The sequence below is a fragment of the Bombina bombina genome, chromosome 2 (assembly GCF_027579735.1).
Source record: "Bombina bombina isolate aBomBom1 chromosome 2, aBomBom1.pri, whole genome shotgun sequence".
NCBI lineage: Eukaryota > Metazoa > Chordata > Amphibia > Anura > Bombinatoridae > Bombina > Bombina bombina.
Genome location: NC_069500.1, coordinates 1,163,416,470 through 1,163,440,023, shown reverse-complemented (window position 1 = coordinate 1,163,440,023; position 23,554 = coordinate 1,163,416,470). Strand labels below are relative to the sequence as shown.

Sequence of the window (23,554 nt, the reverse complement as noted above, 5' to 3'; positions counted from 1 at the left end):
GGGGAAAAAAAATAACAACCAACTCGCTCGCAAACAAATTCTCATATTCTCAAGTGTGCTAACCCGACATGAAAATATGAATATTTCAAATTCCATTGTTCTTCACATAGCCGAATATGTTCTATTTATTCATAAATACATATTTCTATGTGATGTTTTTGGTAAAAATAAATGTATATATATATATATATATATATATACTGTAAATATATATATATATATATATATATATATATATATATATATATAAATATACACATATATTTATTTATATATATATATATATATATATATATATATATATATATATATATATACATATACATACACACATGATTATATATATAGGTATATATACAGATATATATAGGAATATCTATTTATAAATACTTAGAACATATTCTGCTATGTGCAGAACGTAGGAATGTGAAATATATACAGTAAATACATAGTTAAAACCTTTATTAAAAATGAATATTGCGTAAATATGTTTTTACATGTTTTCATCTACTTACCTGCAAACGGTTCCAATGCACTTCTATATCTGTCTATATATGAGTACATATGTATTTATGTGTTTATATGTGTATATATGTCTGTAAATGCATATATATGTCTGTAAATACATATATACACATATAAATACATATGTACACATATATAGACATATATATTTACATAATACATCTTTGGAGATGTATATGTATGTATGTATATCTATGTTAAAGCTCTTTGCCTGAGACCTTATATCTTTAAGCCCTTATAACTTTTTCGTGCAATATATTTTTTTTGAATAATTTTTATTAGATGGTGTTATTATGAGTATAACTGTACTTTGTAGTGTATTTTTTATGTGTTTTGTTTTGCGAAACAATTAACCAGAGCTCTGAGGTTTGCATTTACTTTCAACATGAAATATGAGCGGAAAACTCGATATACCCCTTACACATAGCGATCCACTCATAATCTGGCCCATTGTAGGTAAATTAACAAGGATGTTAGCAAAAGGATTCTTCCTAGGGAAAGTAGCAAAAAGAGCTGAACTCCCTCTATTGATAGAGAATTTACCTTACAGTAAGCAGATGAACATGAAGACATGTAGAGATACGTTTGTAATCCTTTCCAGCTTTATGCAAGTCTACAATTCTTAAAGTAAATGTAAGGTTTGCGGAATGAGTGCCCGGTTTTTAAAAATCCTATTAAAACAGGGGCACTTTCATTCATCATACTTCACATTTCACTAATTTTGTTAAATACTTACCTTTTCTTCTTGAAAGTCGCTCCAGCACTTCTCCAGCTCATCCCAAGCCTCTTCATACGTCAGCAATGACGATTCTGGCATCCTCCAATCACAGCTTCCTCCTGGGGAATCATTGCCTAAAGCAACACCATGATTGGAGGAAGGCTGGGATTGTCATTTCTGATGTAGGAAGAGGCTTGCGATGGGCGGGAAAAGCGCTGGAGCGGCTTTCACGAAGAAAAGTAAAGTATTTTAACAAAACCAATGAAATGTAAAGTTTGATGAATGAAAGTGCCCCTGTTTTTAATAGGATTATTAAAAACTGGGCACTGGTTCATCAAAATGTACATTCACTTTAATCTCATGTTTTATGGGATTGCTTTTGTTTGAGGCATGGGTGACATCAACCTATGTTTCTTGTGAATTGCTAGATACTGTAGGGCATTATTTTAAAACGGACTTACTGATACAGAGCCCCTGTGCGTTGGTTTATGTGAGGGTATTTACCTTTCAATATTATTTATATTTAATTGTTTTTTAACCCTTTCCTGCCAGGGTTAAAGTGTCTACATCGGAACAACTGTTCCGATGTAGACAAGTTAAAATCACACGATCGTGTACACGATCGCGAGATTTCAATTATTGGATCGGGTCTGGGGGGCGTCCCTATAACCCTAGGAACGCCCTCCAGCCCATGATCAAATCCAGGAAGCGCAGAAGGCTTCAGGACAGCCGTTGGCTATGACGTTCTATTTCGTCATAACGGCTCTAAAGCCCAGTGTAATTATGATGGAATAGAACGGCATAACGGTGTCAAAAGGTTTAATAAAGTTGTTGCTTTTATTGTATGAGTAATGTGGGATATCTGGAAGTCATTGGTTCATTTCTCTTTAAAACTTAGAGCTGAGACAAAAATCTGAATACTGTGTAACACTCCCTTAGAACCTTAATGTGGTTAATTTAACTGTAACACACTATGGCCAAAATATACTAAAGTATAATTTACACAGTTTGAACCTTTCCTGTACCAAAAAAGGAAATTTCTGCTTACCTGATAAATTTATTTATTTTACGATATGACGAGTCCACGGATTTCATCCTTACTTGCCAACAGGAAGTGGCAAAGAGCACCACAGCAGAGCTGTATATATAGCTCCTCCCTTCCCTCCCAACCCAGTCAATCGACCCAAGTTAGGAAGAGAAAGGAAAAGCCAAAGGTGCAGAGGTGACTAAAGTTTAATAAAAAATAAAAAATATACCTGTCTTAAAAATGACAGGGTGGGCCGTGGACTCGTCATATCATAAAAGAAATACATTTATCAGGTAAGCATAAATTTCCTTTTCTTTTACAAAGATATGACGAGTCCACGGATTTCATCCTTACTTGTGGGATACCAATACCAAAGCTATAGGACGCGGATGAAAGGGAGGGACAAGACAGGAACCTAAATGGAAGGCACCACTGCTTGAAGAACCTTTCTCCCAAAAACAGTCTCAGACGAAGCAAAAGTATCAAATTTGGAAAATTTGGAAAAAGTAGGAAGAGACGACCAAATCTGTTCTACAGAAGCATCGTTTTTAAATGCCCATGAGGAAGCCACAGCCTTAGTAGAATCAGCCGTAATTTTTCAGGAGGCTGCTGTCCAGCAGTCTCATATGCCAGGTGGATGATACTCTTCAGCCAAAAAGAGGGAGAGGTAGCCGTAGCTTTCTGACCCCTACGCTTTCCAGAAAAAACAATGAATAATGAAGATGATTGACGGAAATCCTTAGTTGCCTGCAAGTAAAAGTTATGCAACAGACGCTCCTTCTTAGAAGAAGGATTAGGACATAAAGAAGGAACAACAATTTCCTGATTAATATTCTTATTTGAAACAACCTTAGGAAGGAACCCAGGTTTGGTACGTAAAACCACCTTATCAGAATGAAAGATAAGATAAGGCGAGCCACATTGTAGTGCTGAAAGCTCAGAAACTCTACGAGCAGAAGAAATAGCAACCAAAAACAAAACTTTTCAAGATAACAACTTAATATTTATGGAATGCATGGGTTCAAACGGAACCCCTTGAAGAACACTAAGAACTAAAATCAAACTTCAGGGTGGAACAATTGGTCTAAACACAGGCTTAATTCTGGTTAGAGCCTGACAAAAAGACTGAACGTCTGGAACATCTGCCAAACGTTTGTGTAGCAAAATTGACAAAGCAGAAATTTGTCCCTTTAAGGAACTCTCTGATAACCCTTTCTCCAATCCTTCTTGGAGAAAAGACAGAATCCTGGGAATCCTAACCTTACTCCATGAGTAGCCTTTGGATTCACACCAAAAAAGATATTTACGCCATATCTTATGATAGATCTTTCTAGTGACAGGCTTACGAGCCTGAATCAACGTATCAATGATCGCATCAGAGAATCCCCACTTAGATAAAATCAAGCGTTCAATCTCCAAGCAGTCAGCTGCAGAGAAATTAGATTTGGATGTTGGAAAGGACCTTGAATGAGAAGGTCCTGTCACACTGGGAGTTTCCACGGAGGCAGAGAGGACATGTCCACTAGATCTGCATACCAAGTCCTGCGTGACCACGCATGCGTGATTAGAATTACTGAAGCTCTCTCCTGTTTGATCCGAGCAATTACCCGGGGAAGGAGAGGTAATGGTGGAAACACATAAGCCAGGTTGAAGGACCAAGGCACTGCCAAGGAATCTACTAGTTCGGCCTGAGGATCCCTCAACCTGGAGCCGTATCTTGGGAGCTTGGCATTCTGTCGAGACGCCATCAGATCCAATTCCGGTTTGCCCCATCGGAGAATCAGTGAGGCAAATACCTCTGGATGGAGTTCCCACTCCCCCGGATGAAAAGCCTGTCGGCTTAAATAGTCCAACTTCCCAGTTGTCCACTCCTGGGATGTAGATTGCTGACAGATAACAAGAGTGGGTCACTGCCCATTGAATTATCTTGGATACGTCTGTCATCGCTAAGGAACTCCTCGTTCCACCCTGATGATTGATGTAAGCCACAGTCGTGATGTTTTCCGACTGGAATCTGATGAATTTGGCCGAAGCCAACTGAGGCCACGCCTGAAGCACATTGAATATTGCTCTCAATTCCAGAATATTGATTGGAAGTAGAGACTCCAACTGAGTCCATACACCCTGAGCCTTCAGGGAACTCCAGACTCCACCCCAGCCCAGTATACTGGCGTCCATTGTCACTATCACCCACGAGGGTCTGCGGAAACAGGTCCCCTGGGACAGATGATCCGGCGACAACCACCAAAGAAGAGAGTCTCTGGTCTCTTGATCCAGATTTATTGGAGGAGATAAATTTGCATAGTCCCCATTCCACTGTCCGAGTATGCACAGTTGCAGTGGTCTGAGATGAAACCGAGCAAACGGAATAATGTCCATTCCTGCCACCATCAATCCAATTACCTCCATACACTGAGCCACTGATGGCCAAGGATTGGACTGAAGAACTCGGCATGTATTTAGAATTTTTGACTTTCTGACCTCTGTCAGAAATATTTTCATGTCTATAGAATCTATCAGAGCTCCCAAGAAGGGAACCCTTGTCCGAGGAATTAGTGAACTCTTTTCTAGGTTCACCTTCCATCCGTGAGTTCTCAGAAAGGACAACACTGTGTCTGTATGAGATTTCGTCAAATGATAAGTTGACACCTGAATCAAAATATCGTCCAGATAAGGCGCCACTGCTATGCCCCGAGGCCTGAGAACCGCCAGAAGGGACCCTAGAACCTTCATGAAAATCCTGGGTGCTGTGGCCAACCCGAAAGGAAGAGCCATGAACTGAAAATGTTTGTCCAGGAAGGCAAACCTTAGGAACTGATGATGATCCTTGTGGATAGGAATATGAAGGTATGCATCCTTCAAGTCCACGGTAGTCATATATTGACCCTCCTGAATCATTGGTAAAATTGTTCGGATGGTCTCCATCTCGAAGGATGGAACTCTGAGAAACTTGTTTAGACTCTTGAGGTCTAAAATAGGTCTGAACGTTCCCTCTTTTTTTGGGAACCACGAAAAGATTTGAGTAAAATCCCTGTCCCTGTTCTAATCTTGGAATGGGACGAATTACTCCCATTGTAGAGAGGTCTTTTACACAACGTAAGAACGCCTCTCTTTTTATCTGGTTTACAGACAATCGAGAAAGAAGAAATCTCCCTCTTGGGTGAAAATTTTTGAATTCCAGTTGATACCCGTTGGTCACGTTTTCCAGTGCCCAGGGGTTCTGAACATCTCTTACCCAAGCCTGGGTAAAGAAAGAAAGTCTGCCCCCTACTAGATCCGGTCCCGGATCAGGGGCCGTCCCTTCATGCTGTCTTTGTAGCAGCAGTGGGCTTCCTGGGTTGCTTACCCTTGTTCCAAGCCTGGTTGGGTCTCCAGACGGACTTGGCCTGATCAAAATTCCCTTCCTGCTTTGTGGAGGAAGAGGAAGAAGAGGGTACTCCTTTAAAATTCCGAAAAGGAACTAAAATTATTTTGTTTACCCCTCATCTTAACAGACTTATCCTGAGGTAGAGCGTGACCTTTACCTCCATTAATATCAGAAATGATTTCCTTCAACTCAGGCCCGAATAGGGTCTTACCCTTGAAAGGAATAGCTAAGAGCTTTGATTTAGATGACACATCAGCAGACCACGATTTTAACCATAATGCTCTACGTACTAAAATGGCAAATCCTGCATTTTTCGCTGCCAATTTAGCAATTTGAAAGGTGGCATCTGTAATAAAAGAATTAGCTAGTTTGAGAGCCCTAATTCTATCTAAAATGTCCTCTAAAGGGGTCTCAACCTTCAGAGACTCTTCTAGAGCATCAAACCAAAAAGCCGCTGCAGTAGTAACTGGAACAATGCAGGCTGTTGGTTGTAAAAGGAAACCCTGATGAATAAATAATTTCTTTAGAAGAGGTCTTTGAAAGCACAACTGTCCTCAATAGGAATAGTTGTACGCTTAGCCAGGGTAGATATAGCTCCCTCCACCTTAGGGACAGTCTGCCAAGAGTCCCAAATGGTGTCTGATATGGGATACATCTTCTTGAAATTAGGAGGAGGAGAGAACGGTATACCCAGTCTGTCCCATTCCTTCTTTATAATCTCCGAAATTCTTTTAGGAACCGGAAAAACATCAGTGTAAGCGGGTACATCTAGATATTTGTCCATTTTACACAATTTCTCTGGTGGTACCATAGTAGGGTCACAGTCATCCAGAGTCGCTTAGACCTCCCGAAGTAACAAGCGGAGGTGTTCTAGCTTAAATTTAAAGGACATGACGTCCGAATCTGTCTGAGGTAACATACTTCCTGGGTCCAAAAGTTCTCCCTCAGACAAAAGTTCCCTGACCCCCAATTCAGAGCCCTGTGAGGGTACATCGGAAATAGCCAACAAAGCATCAGAGGACTCAGTATTCACATTAATTCCTGTCCTACTGCGTTTACCCTGTAACACTGGTAACTTAGATAATACCTCTGTAAGGGTAGCTGACATAACTGCAGCCATATCCTGCAGAGTAAAAGAATTAGACGCATTTAAGGAACTCGGCGTCACTTGTGTGGGCGTTAATGGTTGTGACACTTTGGGAGAATTAGATGGCATATCCTGATTCTCTTTAGACTGAGAATCATCCTTAGGCACACTTTCTTTACATAAACTATGCTTTTTACATTGTAAGGCCCTTTCAGTACAAGAGGTACACAAAGTAAGAGGGGGTTCACAATGGCTTCTAAACACATAGAACAAGGAGTCTCCTCAAGTTCAGACATGTTAAACAGACTAGCAATAGCCACAATAGTCGTAAATCACCTCATTTATTGATTCAAAAAAACTTTTAGAAAAAGTGTACTGTGCCTTTAAGAAATAAAAACGCAACAATTTTTCCTAAACTGCACTAAAAACGTTTAAAAATGCTAGACAATTATATATAACAATTCAATTTGTCCAAAAATTATTGCACCCTATAAGTAAAGGTGAAATTACCCTTTAAGAGACATTTTAATTCAGAAAAATATATTATTTTTTTTTTGGAAAATATTTTTTTTATTGAGGTTAAAGTAAAAGTAAACATACAATGACCAAACCGCATAGGTAAAATACAAAATACAAAGCAGTGTTAAAGCTTAGTACAGAAAATAAAGATTGTATAATTCAAGTACTTATAGTGGATATTAACAAAAGGTAATAAGGATTATAATAGCCAACCTGTGCGGGGGTGGGAATGACCTCTATTTTTTTTATTTTTAACGGACCAACCACTACTTAATATAACAGGACATGCTATAGAGTATGCATACGTATTCAGGAATCCTAATGATGAGGCATATGATGTGTAAGGGAGTTGAGGGTTATGAAAAATTAGACATCCCTTAGTAGAGAGAGCCTATAGGTTCCTCTTATACAACAAATATATTTAACATTATACACGGGTAGTGGTGTGGTTCGAAGGGGGGGGGGGGGTTCAGTGGGCCAGAGCCACTTTTAGTTTGGAGGGGGAGTTTATTCTATAAGTAGAATATAGACATCTTAAAGACTAGGAGGAATAGGGAGCTTATGAGGGTCCTATAGTGGGATTACTTAATCAAAAGCTCAGGTACTTACACAAACAGATATAATATAGGAGGCGACATGAAGGGGAACTATATATAGGAAGAAAACCATTAAACCTGGAACCGGTAGCTAAACAATGATAAGGTCAGATAATATTGTGTCTAGCATAATGCCATGTGTGGGTAAACAGGCCTCTGCTCTAGTTTTTGGGCTAGTGGGTGGGCGCTAAATATGTAAGTTATAACTTCAGGCATATGTAATTAAAGTAGAGGCCAGGGGGTGGTTTGTTGCTTACCGTCTATGTGGAACTTAAGGAAAGGATAATGGCAAAGTTATGGCATAATTCAATTAAATAAGTCTATTTATCGATTTGGTAAGGGGTAAGCGATTGACAGAAAATAAAGGTTACAGATTAAATGAGTTCCCCAAAAAGTAAAGTAAATATGCGATAAGGCTAAGTCCTGTACACAATAGAACAGGGCCGGCATCAGAAAATTCAAGTCAGAAAGCTTCTTATAATGAAAGCTATTGCATTTGTATTGAATTAGGGCTATCTAAGGCTATTTGAAGCTGCATAAATATGGAGCTTTTTACTTATATACACATATATAAGATAATAGCTATCCCTGAGTCTACTCTCTTTAAAACCTATACAGATACAGATCTGAGCCCATCACAGATAGATATAAAGGTCATACTTGGGAACATATAAATAGTAGCATAGATTCATGAGAGGAAGGGAGCAGAGGGGGAACTTTAGCAATCCCTTCAGTATTGGTTTCATGAAAGAGTATCATATGCCCTGGAATTTAACTGATTGATATAGCTGAGGGATGTGGGGATGTGACACTAGACTGTATTTCTAGTGTAAGTTTGCCTATATAATGTTGCTCCACTATAATGTTTCCAGAGTGTCCATGTAGGAAGATGGGGTACATCAGAGAAGTAAGATTAATCTAGTGCTGTATGACAATTTTATGTAGGACCCAAAACAGACTATTATGGCTGATTTATCTAGCACCTGCGAGGGTTGATTAGCAAAATCTAAGACAATGAAGTAGGTAGTGCCGGGTGAGGCTTTCTAAAGTTGCATGAGGTGTAGAGAGGGTACCTCTACAGTATAAGAGACATAAATATTATAAGCAGATAAACCATTATCAAAAAGCCACAGAACATATAACTTTTTTAGCTAAAGGATTATAAACATGAAACACTAGTTTGAATGACTGATATGTAGAACTGGGAGATAAGTTCAGTGCCAGGCAAGATGGTGCCTTTCTGCGTATATGAGTATTATATAGGAGTGAAATATGGTATAAGCAGAGTAAAGGCTTATGTCACCTGATTTAAGTTGAGTGTGACAAGAATCTCACTCCAGGGCAGTAGAAGGTAAATGAGGGTACCTTATTTGCGGTTTTAACTTATATGGTTAGAATTGGTTGATAACTCAGAGACATCAAGCAATAGGTAACATCAGTACAGTATATATAACCACAATAACCTTTTAAACTAACATGTATAGTATCTACGAGTTTATAGCTAAAAAGGTATAATACGCTGAGAGGTTCCGCCCATTAGGAGGCTGTAAGGGGGAGGCACATATAAGAAGAGAAAGAGTAGAGTATATTGAGCTATTAGCAACAGGAATAAACTTATAGGAAACAAAACATGCAGAGTCCTAAAGGAAAATATGTGAGATGACAAGGAAGGTGTCAATGATTAACACCATTAAGACACCTCAGGAGCCAATCTAGCGTCTATGTCAGTTACCACTATTAGGGATTAACCTACTCCCAGCCTTCTGTGGTCTTGTAAATGTTCCATGCCGAGGGTTTTGGCTTGGATATCATGGAGAGCTCTGTTGGTCACCACAATAGCGGGGCTCAGGGCTCGGTTCCAAGGAAGCACATAGAAATTATTTCTAAAACAGGAACAGGTCTCTGGGGTCTAACTGGGCAGGATGCTGAGCCTTTTCCTTGTATAAGATGTGTACCAGGTCGGTTACATCTCGCTTACCGCTGGACTGCATCGTGGGCCAGGAGATTAGTCCCTCTCTGCGGGCTAAACGTCGGATCTTCCTATCTTTGTCAGACCTCCCTGCAGGAAAGAGAGGATGCGTGGCTACCAAGAGCCCAGGATCATGAAAACCAACTCCAGGAAGGTGAAGTATAGATGCGCCTACCTCAACCTCCGCCCCGACCGACCGCTCCGGGACAGGAGCCGGGCAAGCGGCAGTAGAGTCAAGAGTGACGTCAGCCCGCATGAGTAATATAGAGGGGCTTTGGCTGGTCTAGTCGGCCATCTTGTCCTGTAGACTCGGGTAGTGAACCCACGGGGGTAGGTTATTTAATTTGTCCTCTGGGAGGGCGGGAGATTCCTCTTGTCTAAGCGAGAGACTCTGAGCGAGGATGCGATACTGTATATCCATGCGGCGTCCCAACTCTGCCAGAGCTTCTATTAGTTCAGAGTCCATTTTTTTAGTTTGAAATGTGAACTGTGCTATGGCGATATGTGAGCCGCAAAGAAGGGTCCAGGGTAGAGTGCCGTTATATTGAAAGTTGTGAGGCAACGATGTTTAGATGGTCTGTCCTACTCTGATATGGGCCTCTTTATATGCTTGCTGTCTTCACTTCCGTTATTATTTTCGTGCCATTCTTTTCAGTTGGTGTACAGTGTGTACTGCAGGGTTTAGCAATGTATCTTACGTTCTCCTTGCTGGGTGGGGTGATATTTTGGGGCTATTTAGTGGTATTAAATGAGTTAATAGAACAGGAGCTCCTGGTGACTGCGTCTGTTCGGCTCGGCAGTTGGCTCCGCCCCTCAGAAAAATATATTTTAATATTGAAAATGACCCCTGCCCTCAGGGTACTGAAAATTGACTCGACAACGATCCGGTGACTGGAAAACAACTTTAGGCCCCACCGGAGCTAATGTCTGCTGCCTTCTTAGTGAGAGAAAACTGCGCGTCTGAGCGCGTGAAAATAGGCCCCGCCCATCATGGACGTCGCATCAACAGTCTGCCTAACCGCATGGGAAGCGGTTTGAAAATGAAAAGCCATGTGGTTCCCTGTACAAATAATCCTCTAACAAATAACTGCAGCCCTACTGACCTTAAATATTAAATATATACATGTCAAGCTGCCTCTCCCAGTGTCAAGCCTCAATACAGATATGCAAACCGTAATAGCAATATGTATAAAACACAGGAATTGCAGTAACACCCTCAGTCATACAGGTCTACTGCTTACCCCTTCCCTTGCAGGGAAAAATGTCAGCCAGTTCTGATATAATAAGTCTCCTCAGAAATAAAAGACTGAACATACCTCAATGCTGCTTGTAGCATGACACCGTTCTCCACACTGAAGATTTCTCTTGCACTACCTTCAGAAGTTCTGTGGGAACCAAAATGGATCTTAGTTACATCTGCTAAGATCATCAACCTCAGGGCAGAAAAATTTCTTCATTCCATTTCTCCCTGAGGAAAATAGTACTCACCGGTACAATTTTAAAATAAAAAACTTCTTGATTGAAGAATCTAAAACTAACACCTCACTTTACCTCTTCCTATTACTAACACAGGCAAAGAGAATGACTGGGTTGGGAGGGAAGCGAGGAGCTATATATACAGCTCTGCTGTGGTGCTCTTTGCCACTTCCTGTTGGCAGGAGGATAAATCCCACAAGTAAGGATGAAATCCGTGGACTCGTCACATCTTTGTAAAAGAAAAGGGGCACAAGTTAGATCTAATATTTATGAAAAGGGATTGCACAAAAAAAAGGGCATGAATTTGTAGGCGAGTAAGATCAAATGTATAGCCTTGCAATTGGTGCATGTATTGTATGAAAATACCAACTGCATCCATTGACTTCTGATAGTGTGACTAGATACAGTATTTACACCCTGCAAACAGGTTTTAGGCTTTCTTGCTACAAAAGCGAAGGCACATTTTTCTGTCTCCCCCCGCTTGACAAAATTATATACCCTGCCATTTCTGCTTCTTAACAAAATGTTTTAGTAATGTGTTTGGCAACTATAATAAGCTATTTTATCTATGCTAGAGGAAATAGATTTCCATTATCACAATTAAATGCATAATAAAGAGACAATGCAAAAGCGCTTAGTTTGAATTTCAAATGAGTAGTAGATTGTTTCTGAAACATGTCAAAGTTAATACATTTCCCTTCCTAATGCATCTTGTGACAGCCATCAGCCAATCACAAAATGCATACACGTATATCCTGTGAATCTTGCACATGCTCAGTAGGAGCTGGTGCCTCGGAACGTGTGCATATAAAAAGACTGTGCACATTTAGATAAATTAAATTAATTGGAAATTTGATTAAAATTGTGTGCTCTATATGAATCAGGAAAGTTTAATCTTGTATAGACTGTCCCTTTAAATTAGGATTGTGGCAAAAAAAAGGAAAATAAAAAAATATCTAAAAAGCAATGCTTTTAGAAATGTGCTAAATTTTCAGGCCAATATTGATAAATAAATGTTGTCAGTTTGGCCTTTATCATGTGTTTTTTGGTGCAGAAGATTTCTGCAATGTGTACTGGCAATGTGTGGCCCTTTTTTGTCATAAATATTCACAACATTGATTTTATTTTGTGTTTCTTTCTTTTTTTGAGATACACTGGAAACACTGGAGTTGAAATAAAGGGCTCCATTTATTAAAGGGACACTGTACCCAAAATTTTTCTTTCGTGATTCAGATTGAGCATGAAATTTTAAGCAACTTTCTAATTTACTCCTATTATCAAATTTTCTTCATTATCTTGGTATCTTTATTTGAAATGCAAGAATGTAAGTTTAGATGCCGGCCCATTTTTGGTGAACAACCTGGGTTGTCCTTGCTGATTGGTGGATAAATCCATCCGCCAATAAAAAAGTGCTGTCCAGAGTACTCAAACCAAAAAAAAGCTTAGATGCCTTCTTTTTCAAATAATGATAGCAAGAGAACGAAGAAAAATTGATAATAGGAGTAAATTAGAAAGTTGCTTAAAATTGCATGCTCTTTCTGAATTACAAAAGAAAAAATGTGGGTTCAGTATCCCTTTAAGCAGCGCATTGCAGCTTCGGAATCCCATCGTATTATGTGTCGGATTGAAATCATCACAATTCGATCCTATCAGGATGATTGACATCCCCTGCTAGTGGACAATTTGCCACCAGTGCGCAGGGGGCGGCGTTGCACAGGCATTTCACCAGAAATGCTTGTGCAATGATAAATACGGACAGCGTATGCTGTCTGCATTTAGTGATGTCGAGCAGACATGATTCGCTATAGCTCGACAAATTATAAAATCAACCCCATAGACTGAACAATGTTATTATTATTATTATATTATTATGTCTCTGTTTATTCAAATGGAAGAATGCATACATATAGTTCCTTTTGTGCACTGTTTAAAATTGTTTATTTTAATTTCTACTGCTCACGTTTGGTTTTTATTTCTTTGTATTATTTATATTGTTTGCAGTGTTAACACTTGATTTTATTTTGAGAGAGTGTTTTTTACAGGGGAAGCTCTGATCAACACATCCAATTCTGGCTCATTGATTGACCTCCATGCTATCTAACTCCAGATAGCGTTTGGAGAAGTCCTTAGCCTTGGGATTCACACACTTTTTCCACTCTGGATATTTACATGGTGTGCCCAATGAAAACTTATAATTGCTTGTGTGTTATTTGTTTAAGAAGACTGATTTGCTTTTGTTGTGACTCATTTAAATATTTGATTACAGTTTATGACCAATTTATGCAGAAATCCAAGTGACTTCAAATGGTTCACATAATTTCCTTATCAATGTATATTAGTTGTTTAAGTTTAAATATTTGAAACTGTAACATTTTAGTTTCAATAAAGCATTGGGTGCTGCTGTGTATACTTCTTTTTATTTTTCTTCTGAGATCGTTATGGATAGCTCTAAATAGGCCAAGGAATGACTGCATGAAATATAGCAGTGTTTAGTCTGGAGGCTGGATTTTTTATTATTACTAAATATAATTGAACATTTTCTTTTTACAATCTCATATGTTCCTTTAAATATAGAATGTTTTTTTTTTTTTACTTGAATATTAACCATGAAGGCTTAAGTATTCTTCTTTTTCTGTGTATTCATAGCATAGCTGTTAGTTTATTCAAATCAATTATTATGGTTAACCTGTCTATTTCTGACTAAGAAAAGATGTGGGTCATGTCTTGGCATGTGCACTGCCAGGTGACTCAGTTAATTAGTGAATGCATGAAAAGAGATGAAAAGCAAACCATTATAATTTGCTCAGCAAAACATTCTAGGTTAGAGCCTTTATATTTTGGTCAGTTTACATAATTACTTATATGCTAGCAATGGTCATTTGTATGTGTTATATTGTTTATTGAAACTACATATTTACCTGGTTGAAAGATTGAAAGGCTTCCATCGGTATGCCCAAAGACTACTTTTCCTTTTTTCTTTGGATGCCATCTAAACAGACAGATGTCTGAAAGAAAACTATGTGCTTCCTTGTGAACAGCAACTCCACTGTCCGGCCCAGATATAGTCCATATATAGAGAGGACCTCTATGTGACACAAATGCTACAGCGTCACCTGAATTCCAGCACCAACTTAAAGAGGCAGGCATTCCTTAAAAAAAGTATTAAACATTATTTTCTAGTATTAAAATATTAATTTAAAAAATACATTAATTACTGCAACACCCAGCTAACTAATGGTTAGAGTGACATGAAAAAAAGCAGGAAGACTGGAGGTGTAAAAAGAGGGAGGTTATGGAATCAAATAGGTTCACAGAAATCTGGAGCCTCTAGATTCTCTCCAAGATCTCAAGCTCCTTAGTTATTCTATGGAATCCATTTAATAAGGTTCACACACTTCTCATAGAGGCTGGAGAGGGCTATTTATCTATTTAAGGTCAATGAGAGAGTGGGAAAAAGTGATTAGGGTTTTAGAAACTTATAAATATTAAAGGAAAGAGAAAATATCTATATAGAACAATTATGGACAACTTAAGACAAAAACAAGACAAGAGAACTGAGCTGCATTATATTTCATCACCAAAATATTTGAATTAAGGTAAAATATACTGGGAAATAAATGAACAAAAATCATGCTTTGTGAGTACCTTTGGTACTGTCAAGTCTTGCAACTACTTTCTGTTCAGCAACATTCCATATGATAACTAAGTTGTCTGCACTGGCACTTGCAAACATGTCAGGGTTGTGCGGACACCAGGAAATGGCAGTGATTGTCTTCTTATGCTCTGACATGATTGCACGGAGCTTAAATTCATTGTAACGATGATCCAGCTATGAGCAAAATAAATAAAATATATAAATAAATTAAAATAGTGCCAAGCTTGGTTATCAGAACTACTTAGGTCTCATTATCAACAACTTTACCTTAAAAGTTCTTTTCCTGCTATTCAAAAAATTACAAAATGTAAGTTTATATTAGACCTTACTATAATACCTTTTTCACAACCTTTTCATCCATGATAATATATATATATATATATATATATATATATATATATATACATATACACAGTCGTATGCAAAAGTTTAGGCGCCCCTGACAATTTCCATGATTTTCATTTATAAATAATTGGGTGTTTGGATCAGCAATTTCATTTTGATCTATCAAATAACTGAAGGACACAGTAATATTTCAGTAGTGAAATGAGGTTTATTGGATTAACAGAAAATGCGCAATATGCCTCAAAACGAAATTAGACAGGTGCATAAATTTGGGCACCCCAACAGAAACATTGCATCATTATTTAGTAGAGCCTCCTTTAGCAGAAATAACAGCCTCTAGACGCTTCCTATAGCATGTAATGAGTGTCTGGATTCTGGATGAAGGTATTTTGGACCATTCATCCTTGCAAAACATCTCCAGTTCAGTTAGGTTTGATGGTTGCCGAGCATAGACAGCCCGTTTTAAATCACCCCACAGATTTTCAATGATATTCAGGTCTAGGGACTGAGGTGGCCATTCCAGAACATTGTACTTGTTCCTCTGCATAAATGCCAGAGTAGATTTTGAGCAGTGTTTTGGGTTGTTGTCTTGTTGAAATATCCAGCTCTGGCGTAACTTGAACTTTGTGATTGATTCCTCAACATTATTCTCAAGTATCTGCTGATATTGAGTGGAATTCATGCGACCCTCAACTTTAACAAGATTCCCAGTACCGGCACTGGCCCCACAGCCCCACAGCATGATGGAACATCCACCAAATTTTACTGTGGCTAGCAAGTGTTTGTCTTGGAACGCTGTGTTCTTTTGCCGCCATGCATAACGCCCCTTGTTATGACCAAATAACTCAATCTTTGTTTCATCAGTCCACAGCACCTTCTTCCAAAATGAAGCTGACTTGTCCAAATGTGCGTTTAAATACCTCAAGCAATTCTGTTTTGGACATGTGTGCTGAAAAGGCTTCTTCCGCATCACTCTCCCATACGCTGAATTGTTGAATGATGCACAGTGACACCATCTGCAGAAAGATGATGTTGTAGGTCTTTGGAGGTGGTTTGTGGGCTGTTTTTGACCGTTCTCACAATCCTTTGCCTTTCCCTCTCCGATATTTTACTTCTGGCCTTAACAAGAACTGTGCATGTGGTCTTCCATTTCCTCACTATGTTCCTCACACTGGATACTGACAGCTTAAATCTCTGTGATAGCTTTTTGTAGCCTTCCCCTAAACCATAATGTTGAACAATCTTTGTTTTCAGGTCATTTGAGAGTTGTTTTGAGGCCCCCATGTTGCCACTCTTCAGAGGAGAGTCAAAAAGAACAACAACAACAACTTGCAATTGGCCAACTTAAATACCTTTTCTCATGATTGGATGCACCTGTCTATGAAGTTCAAGGCTTACTGGGCTCAACAAACCAATTGTGTGTTCCAATTAATTAGTGCTATGTAGTTACAGGTATTCAAATCAACAAAATGACAAGGGTGCCCAAAGTTATGCACCTGTCTAATTTCGTTTTAATGCATATTGCACATTTTCTGTTAATCCAATAAACCTCATTTGACTATTGAAATATTACTGTGTCCTTCAGTTATTTGATAGATCAAAATGAAATTGCTGATCCAAACACCCAATTTTTTATAAATGAAAATCAAGGAAATTGTCAGGGGTGCCTAAACTTTTGCATACGACTGTATATATATATATACACACACACACACACACACACACACACACACACACATACATACATACACCTTGCATGGGGTCAATTCAACATTGTATTTCTTAATTTATGGAAGAGAGACACAATATATAAGAGTCTATGTGTAAAAGAATGGGAATTCAGCTCTGATTTATCAGAGTGGTTGATTTTGTATTGTATCTATATATGTTTCTTTATGTTATTTGACACTAATGATTATTTTTCACTTTTAGGTTATTAGATGTGTATGTATCTGCTGTTGCGACAGAGTGTCCTTTCAGTTTTTCTATTATTTATATTACAAATAAAATTTTGCTGAATTCCCATTCTTTTACACATAGACTCTTATATCTATTGTGTCTCTCTTCCATAAATTAAGAAATATATACATATTGGGTCTGCACCACGAGATATATATATATTAAATAATGCTTAATAATTAAGGTATTTACTTTTTGTAAATGAGCTAGCTCATCATATATATATACAATTCAACATTGTATTTACAATCTATAATAAAAAGATTTCACAGCACAATTTATGGGCTTTTTACATTTTACACATTGGACCTGATGAAAACCAATTTAAAAAAAAAAATTCCCAATGGCATTTCTTGGTTGTTTGCAGATATTTTTCAATATTAAAGTTCTTGCACATGTTCAGTTCATATATTAATAAACATAACTTTATTTGTTCAATAAAAAGTACAAAAATAAAGTTTAAATCACAGGTTTAAGCTATGTAACTTAAATACGATCTTCTCAATATTCAATTATGATTGCAATTAAGGGTTTGGGGATGAAAATGGTTAATTATAAAATTTTGGAAAATTATATGTAACTATGAATTGCACCAACATTGAATTGAAATGAATGGTTACATGAAAAAACATTGGGTCAGATTACTGTTTTTGTTCATGTGCTAACCTGACGTGCACAAAAAGCCAAACTTAGAATACCGTGTGCACGTTTACATATTCCCCCATGAAGTCAATAGAGGAAAAAAAGTGGGGAAAAAACCTAACAGGGGCTCCTAATGCTGGTTTTGGGCTACCGCTGGTATTTAGAGTCAGTCAGGAAAGGGTCTAACGCTCACTTTGCAGCCGCGACTTTTACATACCGCAGATCCCCCTACGCCAATTGCGTAGCCTATCTTTTCAATGGGATCTTTCTAACGCTGGTATTTAGAGTCTTGGCTAAAGTGAGCGTTAGAAATCTGGCGGTTCCGATCAGCCAATAGAATGCGAGCTCAATCTGATTGGCTGATTGGATCAGCCAATCGGATTGAACTTGAATCTGATTGGCTGATTCCATCAGCCAATCAGAATTTTCCTACCTTAATTCCGATTGGCTGATAGAATCCTATCAGCCAATCGGAATTCGAGGGAGGCCATCTTGGATGATGTCATTTAAAGGAACCGTCATTTGGCAAGTAGGCGTCGGTAGAAGAGGATGGATCCGCGTTGGCTGGAAGAAGATGGCTCCGGAAGAAAGAAGATTGAAGATGCCGATTGATAGAAGACTTCAGCCCGATGATGGACTTCTTCAGCGCCCGCTTGGATCAAGACTTCAGCCCGATGATGGACTTCTTCAGCCGCTGCTTGGATCAAGACTTCAGCCCGATGATGGACCTCTTCAGCCCGATGATGGACTTCTTCAGCCCCCGCTTGGGCTTGGATGAAGACTTCGGAGCCTCTTCTGGACCGATCGGTGATACCCGGCGTGGTGAAGACAAGGTAGGAAGATCTTCAGGGGCTTAGTGTTAGGTTTATTTAAGGGGGGTTTGGGTTAGATTAGGGGTATGTGGGTGGTGGGTTGTAATGTTGGGTTGGGTATTGTATGTTTTTTTTACAGGCAAAAGAGCTGAATTCTTTGGGGCATGCCCCGCAAAAGGCCCTTTTAAGGGCTGGTAAGGTAAAAGAGCTTTTCTATTTGTATTTTAGAATAGGGTAGGGCATTTTTTTATTTTGGGGGGCTTTGTTATTTTATTAGGGGTCTTAGAGTAGGTGTAATTAGTTTAAAATTGTTGTAATCTTTTTCTAATGTTTGTAAATTATTTTTTTATTTTTTGTAACTTAGTTCTTTTTTTATTTTTTGTACTTTAGTTAGTTTATTTAATTGTATTTATTTGTAGGTATTTTATTTAATTAATTTATTGATAGTGTAGTGTTAGGTTTAATTGTAGATAATTGTAGGTATTTTATTTATTGATAGTGTAGTGTTAGGTTTAATTGTAACTTAGGTTAGGATTTATTTTACAGGTAATTTGATAATTATTTTAACTAGGTAACTATTAAATAGTTATTAACTATTTAATAGCTATTGTACCTGGTTAAAATAAATACAAAGTTGCCTGTAAAATAAATAGTAATCCTAAAATAGCTACAATATAATTATAATCTATATTGTAGCTATATTAGGGTTTATTTTACAGGTAAGTATTTAGCTTTAAATAGGAATAATTTATTTAATAAGAGTTAATTTATTTCGTTAGATAAAAATTATATTTAACTTAGGGGTGTGTTAGTGTTAGGGTTAGACTTAGCTTTAGGGGTTAATAAATTTAATAGAGTAGCGGTGAGGTCCGGTCAGCAGATTAGGGGTTAATACTTGAAGTTAGGTGTCGGTGATGTTAGGGAGGGCAGATTAGGGGTTAATACTATTTATTATAGGGTTAGTGAGGCGGATTAGGGTTTAATAAATTTATTATAGTAGCGGCGAGATCCGGTCAGCAAATTAGGGGTTAATAATTGTAGGCAGGTGGCGGCGACGTTGGGGGCGGCAGATTAGAGGTTAATAAATATAATATAGGGGTCGGCGATGTTAGGGCAGCAGATTAGGGGTACATAGGGATAACGTAGGTTGCGGCGGTGTACGGAGCGGCAGATTAGGGGTTAAAAAAAATATGCAAGGGTCAGCGATAGCGGGGGCGGAAGATTAGGGGTTAATAAGTGTAAGGTTAGGGGTGTTTAGACTCGGGGTACATGTTAGGGTGTTAGGTGCAGACATAGGAAGTGTTTCCCCATAGGAAACAATGGGGCTGCGTTAGGAGCTGAACGCTGCTTTTTTGCAGGTGTTAGGTTTTTTTTCAGCTCAAACGGCCCCATTGTTTCCTATGGGGAAATCGTGCATGAGCACGTTTTTGAAGCTGGCCGCGTCTGTAAGCACCGCTGGTATTTAGAGTTTCAGTGGCGGTAAATTATGCTATACGCTCCCTTTTTGGAGCCTAACGCAGCCCTTCTGTGAACTCTAAATACCAGCGGTATTTAAAAGGTGTGGGGGAAAAAAAAACAGCGTTAGCTACGCGGGTCGTTACCGACAAAACTCTAAATCTAGCCGATACTTAGAACATATTCTGCTACTGCAGAACATTGGAATGTGAAATATTTACAATAAATACAAAGTTAAAACATTTATTAAATATGAATATTGCATAAATATTTTTATACATGTTTTGATCTATTTAACTGAAAAGCTTTCTCTCTTTCTCTTTACAAATAGATACCACCTTCAGGAATTTATTTTAAAAAATGAACATTTAAAGTGAATGTCAATTTTGATGCTAAAGTGCCCGGTTTTTAAAAATTTTATTAAAAGCAGGGGCACTTTAATTCATCAAAATTTACATTTCACTCCTGTTGTGGAAAAAAAACTTACCGTTCTGTGTATTTGCTATCCTACTGTGACAGATAATATTGAATGGCTTTGGGGGAGCGTTAACATAGATCCAGGGAAATTAACATTCATGACACCTGTTACCTTTTTTATATTGGTGGTGCCCGCTGAATACTGGAGTTGTTAATCCTTTTCCCCATAGCCTTTACTTGCTATTGATAGCCTGATATAATACAACCACTGTTAACATACCTATAATTTTATGGAAAATCCAATCAGCCTGTAAATTTCGATTATATACACATAGATCCAGATTCATTATAACATGACGCCTGATACCTCTAATCATATTGGTGGTGTCCGCTGTTACTGGAGTTGTTGTATTACCCTTTACAGTCTAAAAAGCCTCTAATTACAAAGATTGGAATTAACCTGCTAATTACTGGTCGCTAAAGTATTGTGCACAATACTGGGAGATGTTCCCACACATATGGATTTATTGTTTATGTGATCTTGTTCATGCTTTTGATTTGTTTATACAGGCTACTTACTGACATAGATCCTCACGGCTCACTATGGTGGCTGATTTTACGCTCTGCACGTAACCACCCACTAGTGGAGGTGTTGTCAGTACAGCTAGCTCACAGTTGGAATATTTATTGTGCTGCTTCATGTGATTTACATATAATAAATTTGTACAGCCAAATCTGTGCTTAGACATTTCTCAACCAACGCTTCACTGTTTTATTGGTTCATGAGTTCTAATCATATTTAATTTTTTTGTTTATTAGAGATACTCTCGAGATGGCTTACAGGTGGGTGGTAAATGGAAGCAGTATCCACTTACCGCTATTAAGCGGAGTTGGACATTTGTTCAGCAGTTTATCTAAAAAGATGTGCTGAAATCCCTGTCTATATAGATAGCAATCTTATTGCGGTTGCTATAGAATCTCTCTTACAAATATAAATATATAATTATTTTAAGGGCCTGCACATCATATAATTTTTCCTTCATAAAAGGTTTTTTTTTTTACCTTATAGCTTAAGGTAAAGATACAATTTCTAGGCCTTACTAGCCTCCCTATCCCATTCACACTTTAGCATCAAAATTGACATTCACTTTAAGTGACTATTAACAGATTTTAACCCTGGCAACCAATCCATAGGTTCTGAATTTACTGTAGATGCTGGTCTTACCTGATACACATAAATAGCAAGGGTGGCACAGTATGCAAATCTGTCTCCACTGGCAGCACAAACATCTTTGTTCCAAGGTTGGCATCCAGCAGCCAAAAGGCCTACTTGCTTGACTTGGGACATCTTTGCCTAAAACAATATAATTAACTTACATTAAATATTAAATCAATATTTTTTATCATCCCAAATATTCATTAAGATCAAACTGAAAGCATATTGCACTACAATTTCAACCCATTCAGTCAACAAAAGTGTCAGTCAATTCCCTAAAAAAAATGAATCGGAAATTTAAATTTGACATAGATAGATAACCTGTATGATCTTGGAGTTTTGGGAAATATTAAACATAGAAACATAGAAACATAGATATTGACGGCAGATAAGAGCCATAGGCCCAGCAAGTCTGCCCGACCTTACCTAACAGTATAAACTTATCTAGTTCGTAGGATAGCCTTATGCTTGTCCCATGCATTTTTAAAGTCCCCCACAATGTTTGTTGCTACTACCTCTTGAGGAAGTTTATTCCATAAATCAATCACTCTTTCTGTAAAGAAGTGCTTCCTCAAATTACTCCTGAATCTACTACCCTTTAGCTTGAGTTCATGACCCCTTGTTCTTGAATTTTCCATTTTATGTAAAATACCCACAGCCTCAGTTTTACTAAACCCTTTAATGTACTTGAAAGTTGCTATCATATCACCTCTTTCCCTTCTCTCCTCTAAGCTATACATATTTAGGTCATTGAGTCTATCCTGGTAAGTTTTATTTTTTAGACCATGTACCATTTTGGTAGCCCTCCTTTGCACAGATTCAAGTTTGTTAATATCCTTCTGAAGATATGGCCTCCAGAACTGCAAAATATATTCTTTAAAATGGACTTCATGCTATTGTTTATTATACCGTTAGGTATGTCTTAACATTCTTTGTAAAGGCACAAACATAAATATCATATTTTGTTTCTCAGAGATAAATTATTTTTCTACAAAAATAAAAGAATACTGGATAAAGAGGTCATGATTTGGATTTGGAGACTGCAAAATAATGAGAAAAAAAAAATCCAAATTAATGAAAAATAAATGCACCATACAATAACCAAATGACAATAAAACAGTTCTAGGTTAAATATATCTTATGCAATAGACTAAAATCAGGTCTTCAGAAAGCAGATAGGAGACAACATTCATAAACATTCTCTTATTGCACTCTCCAACTTCAATAGTGCAATTGTTATTCTTGCCATTTGATCCACTACAGTTCAGTTGTTTAAGGGAATTAAAGCTCAAAATTAAAGGACCAATCAACACAGTAGATTTGCATAATCAACAAATGCAAGATAACAAGACAATGCAAGAGCACTCAGAGGCCTATTTATCAAGCTGTCAACCGCAAATACGCTGGCATTCCACAGCGTAATTGTGGCGAGCCTGATTCGCCTTAGTTATCAAAGCCTATAGACCGGCAAATGTAGAAATCTGTGACGTAACATACGATCCGCCGGACTCAGTCCAACACAGATCAATGCTTACGTCATTACATGTTCCGAATGCAAATTTGGCACTATCTGACTACTTTTGCTAGTTAACAAATTTCTACCAGGTACGCTCGCCACTCTTCTGACCTGGTTTTCAATCCGTCGCCCTGAAGGCGGCGGATGCCATAGGAATCAATGGGAGTCTGAAAGCAGCAAACGCTTATGTTCGCTGCTGGACGATATCCCATTGATTTCTATGGTAGAATAAAAATTATGTTTACACCTAACA

The 23,554-nt window shown here is 38.0% G+C and overlaps 1 protein-coding gene across 2 annotated transcripts in view; it reads right to left on the bottom strand.

Annotated features, from left to right (window-relative positions):
* Positions 1-23,554, bottom strand: part of WDR17 (WD repeat domain 17) — a 343,395-nt gene that overhangs the window by 177,157 nt on the left and 142,684 nt on the right. For both annotated transcript variants that reach the window (XM_053703848.1, XM_053703847.1), the window contains exons 3-5: positions 21,795-21,923; positions 14,930-15,113; positions 14,203-14,433 (exon numbers count right to left, since the gene is read on the bottom strand). In XM_053703848.1, the coding sequence (XP_053559823.1) occupies positions 14,203-14,433; positions 14,930-15,113; positions 21,795-21,917 (538 nt within the window). In that variant the 5' untranslated portion in view covers positions 21,918-21,923. The remainder of the gene's footprint in view (positions 1-14,202; positions 14,434-14,929; positions 15,114-21,794; positions 21,924-23,554) is intronic.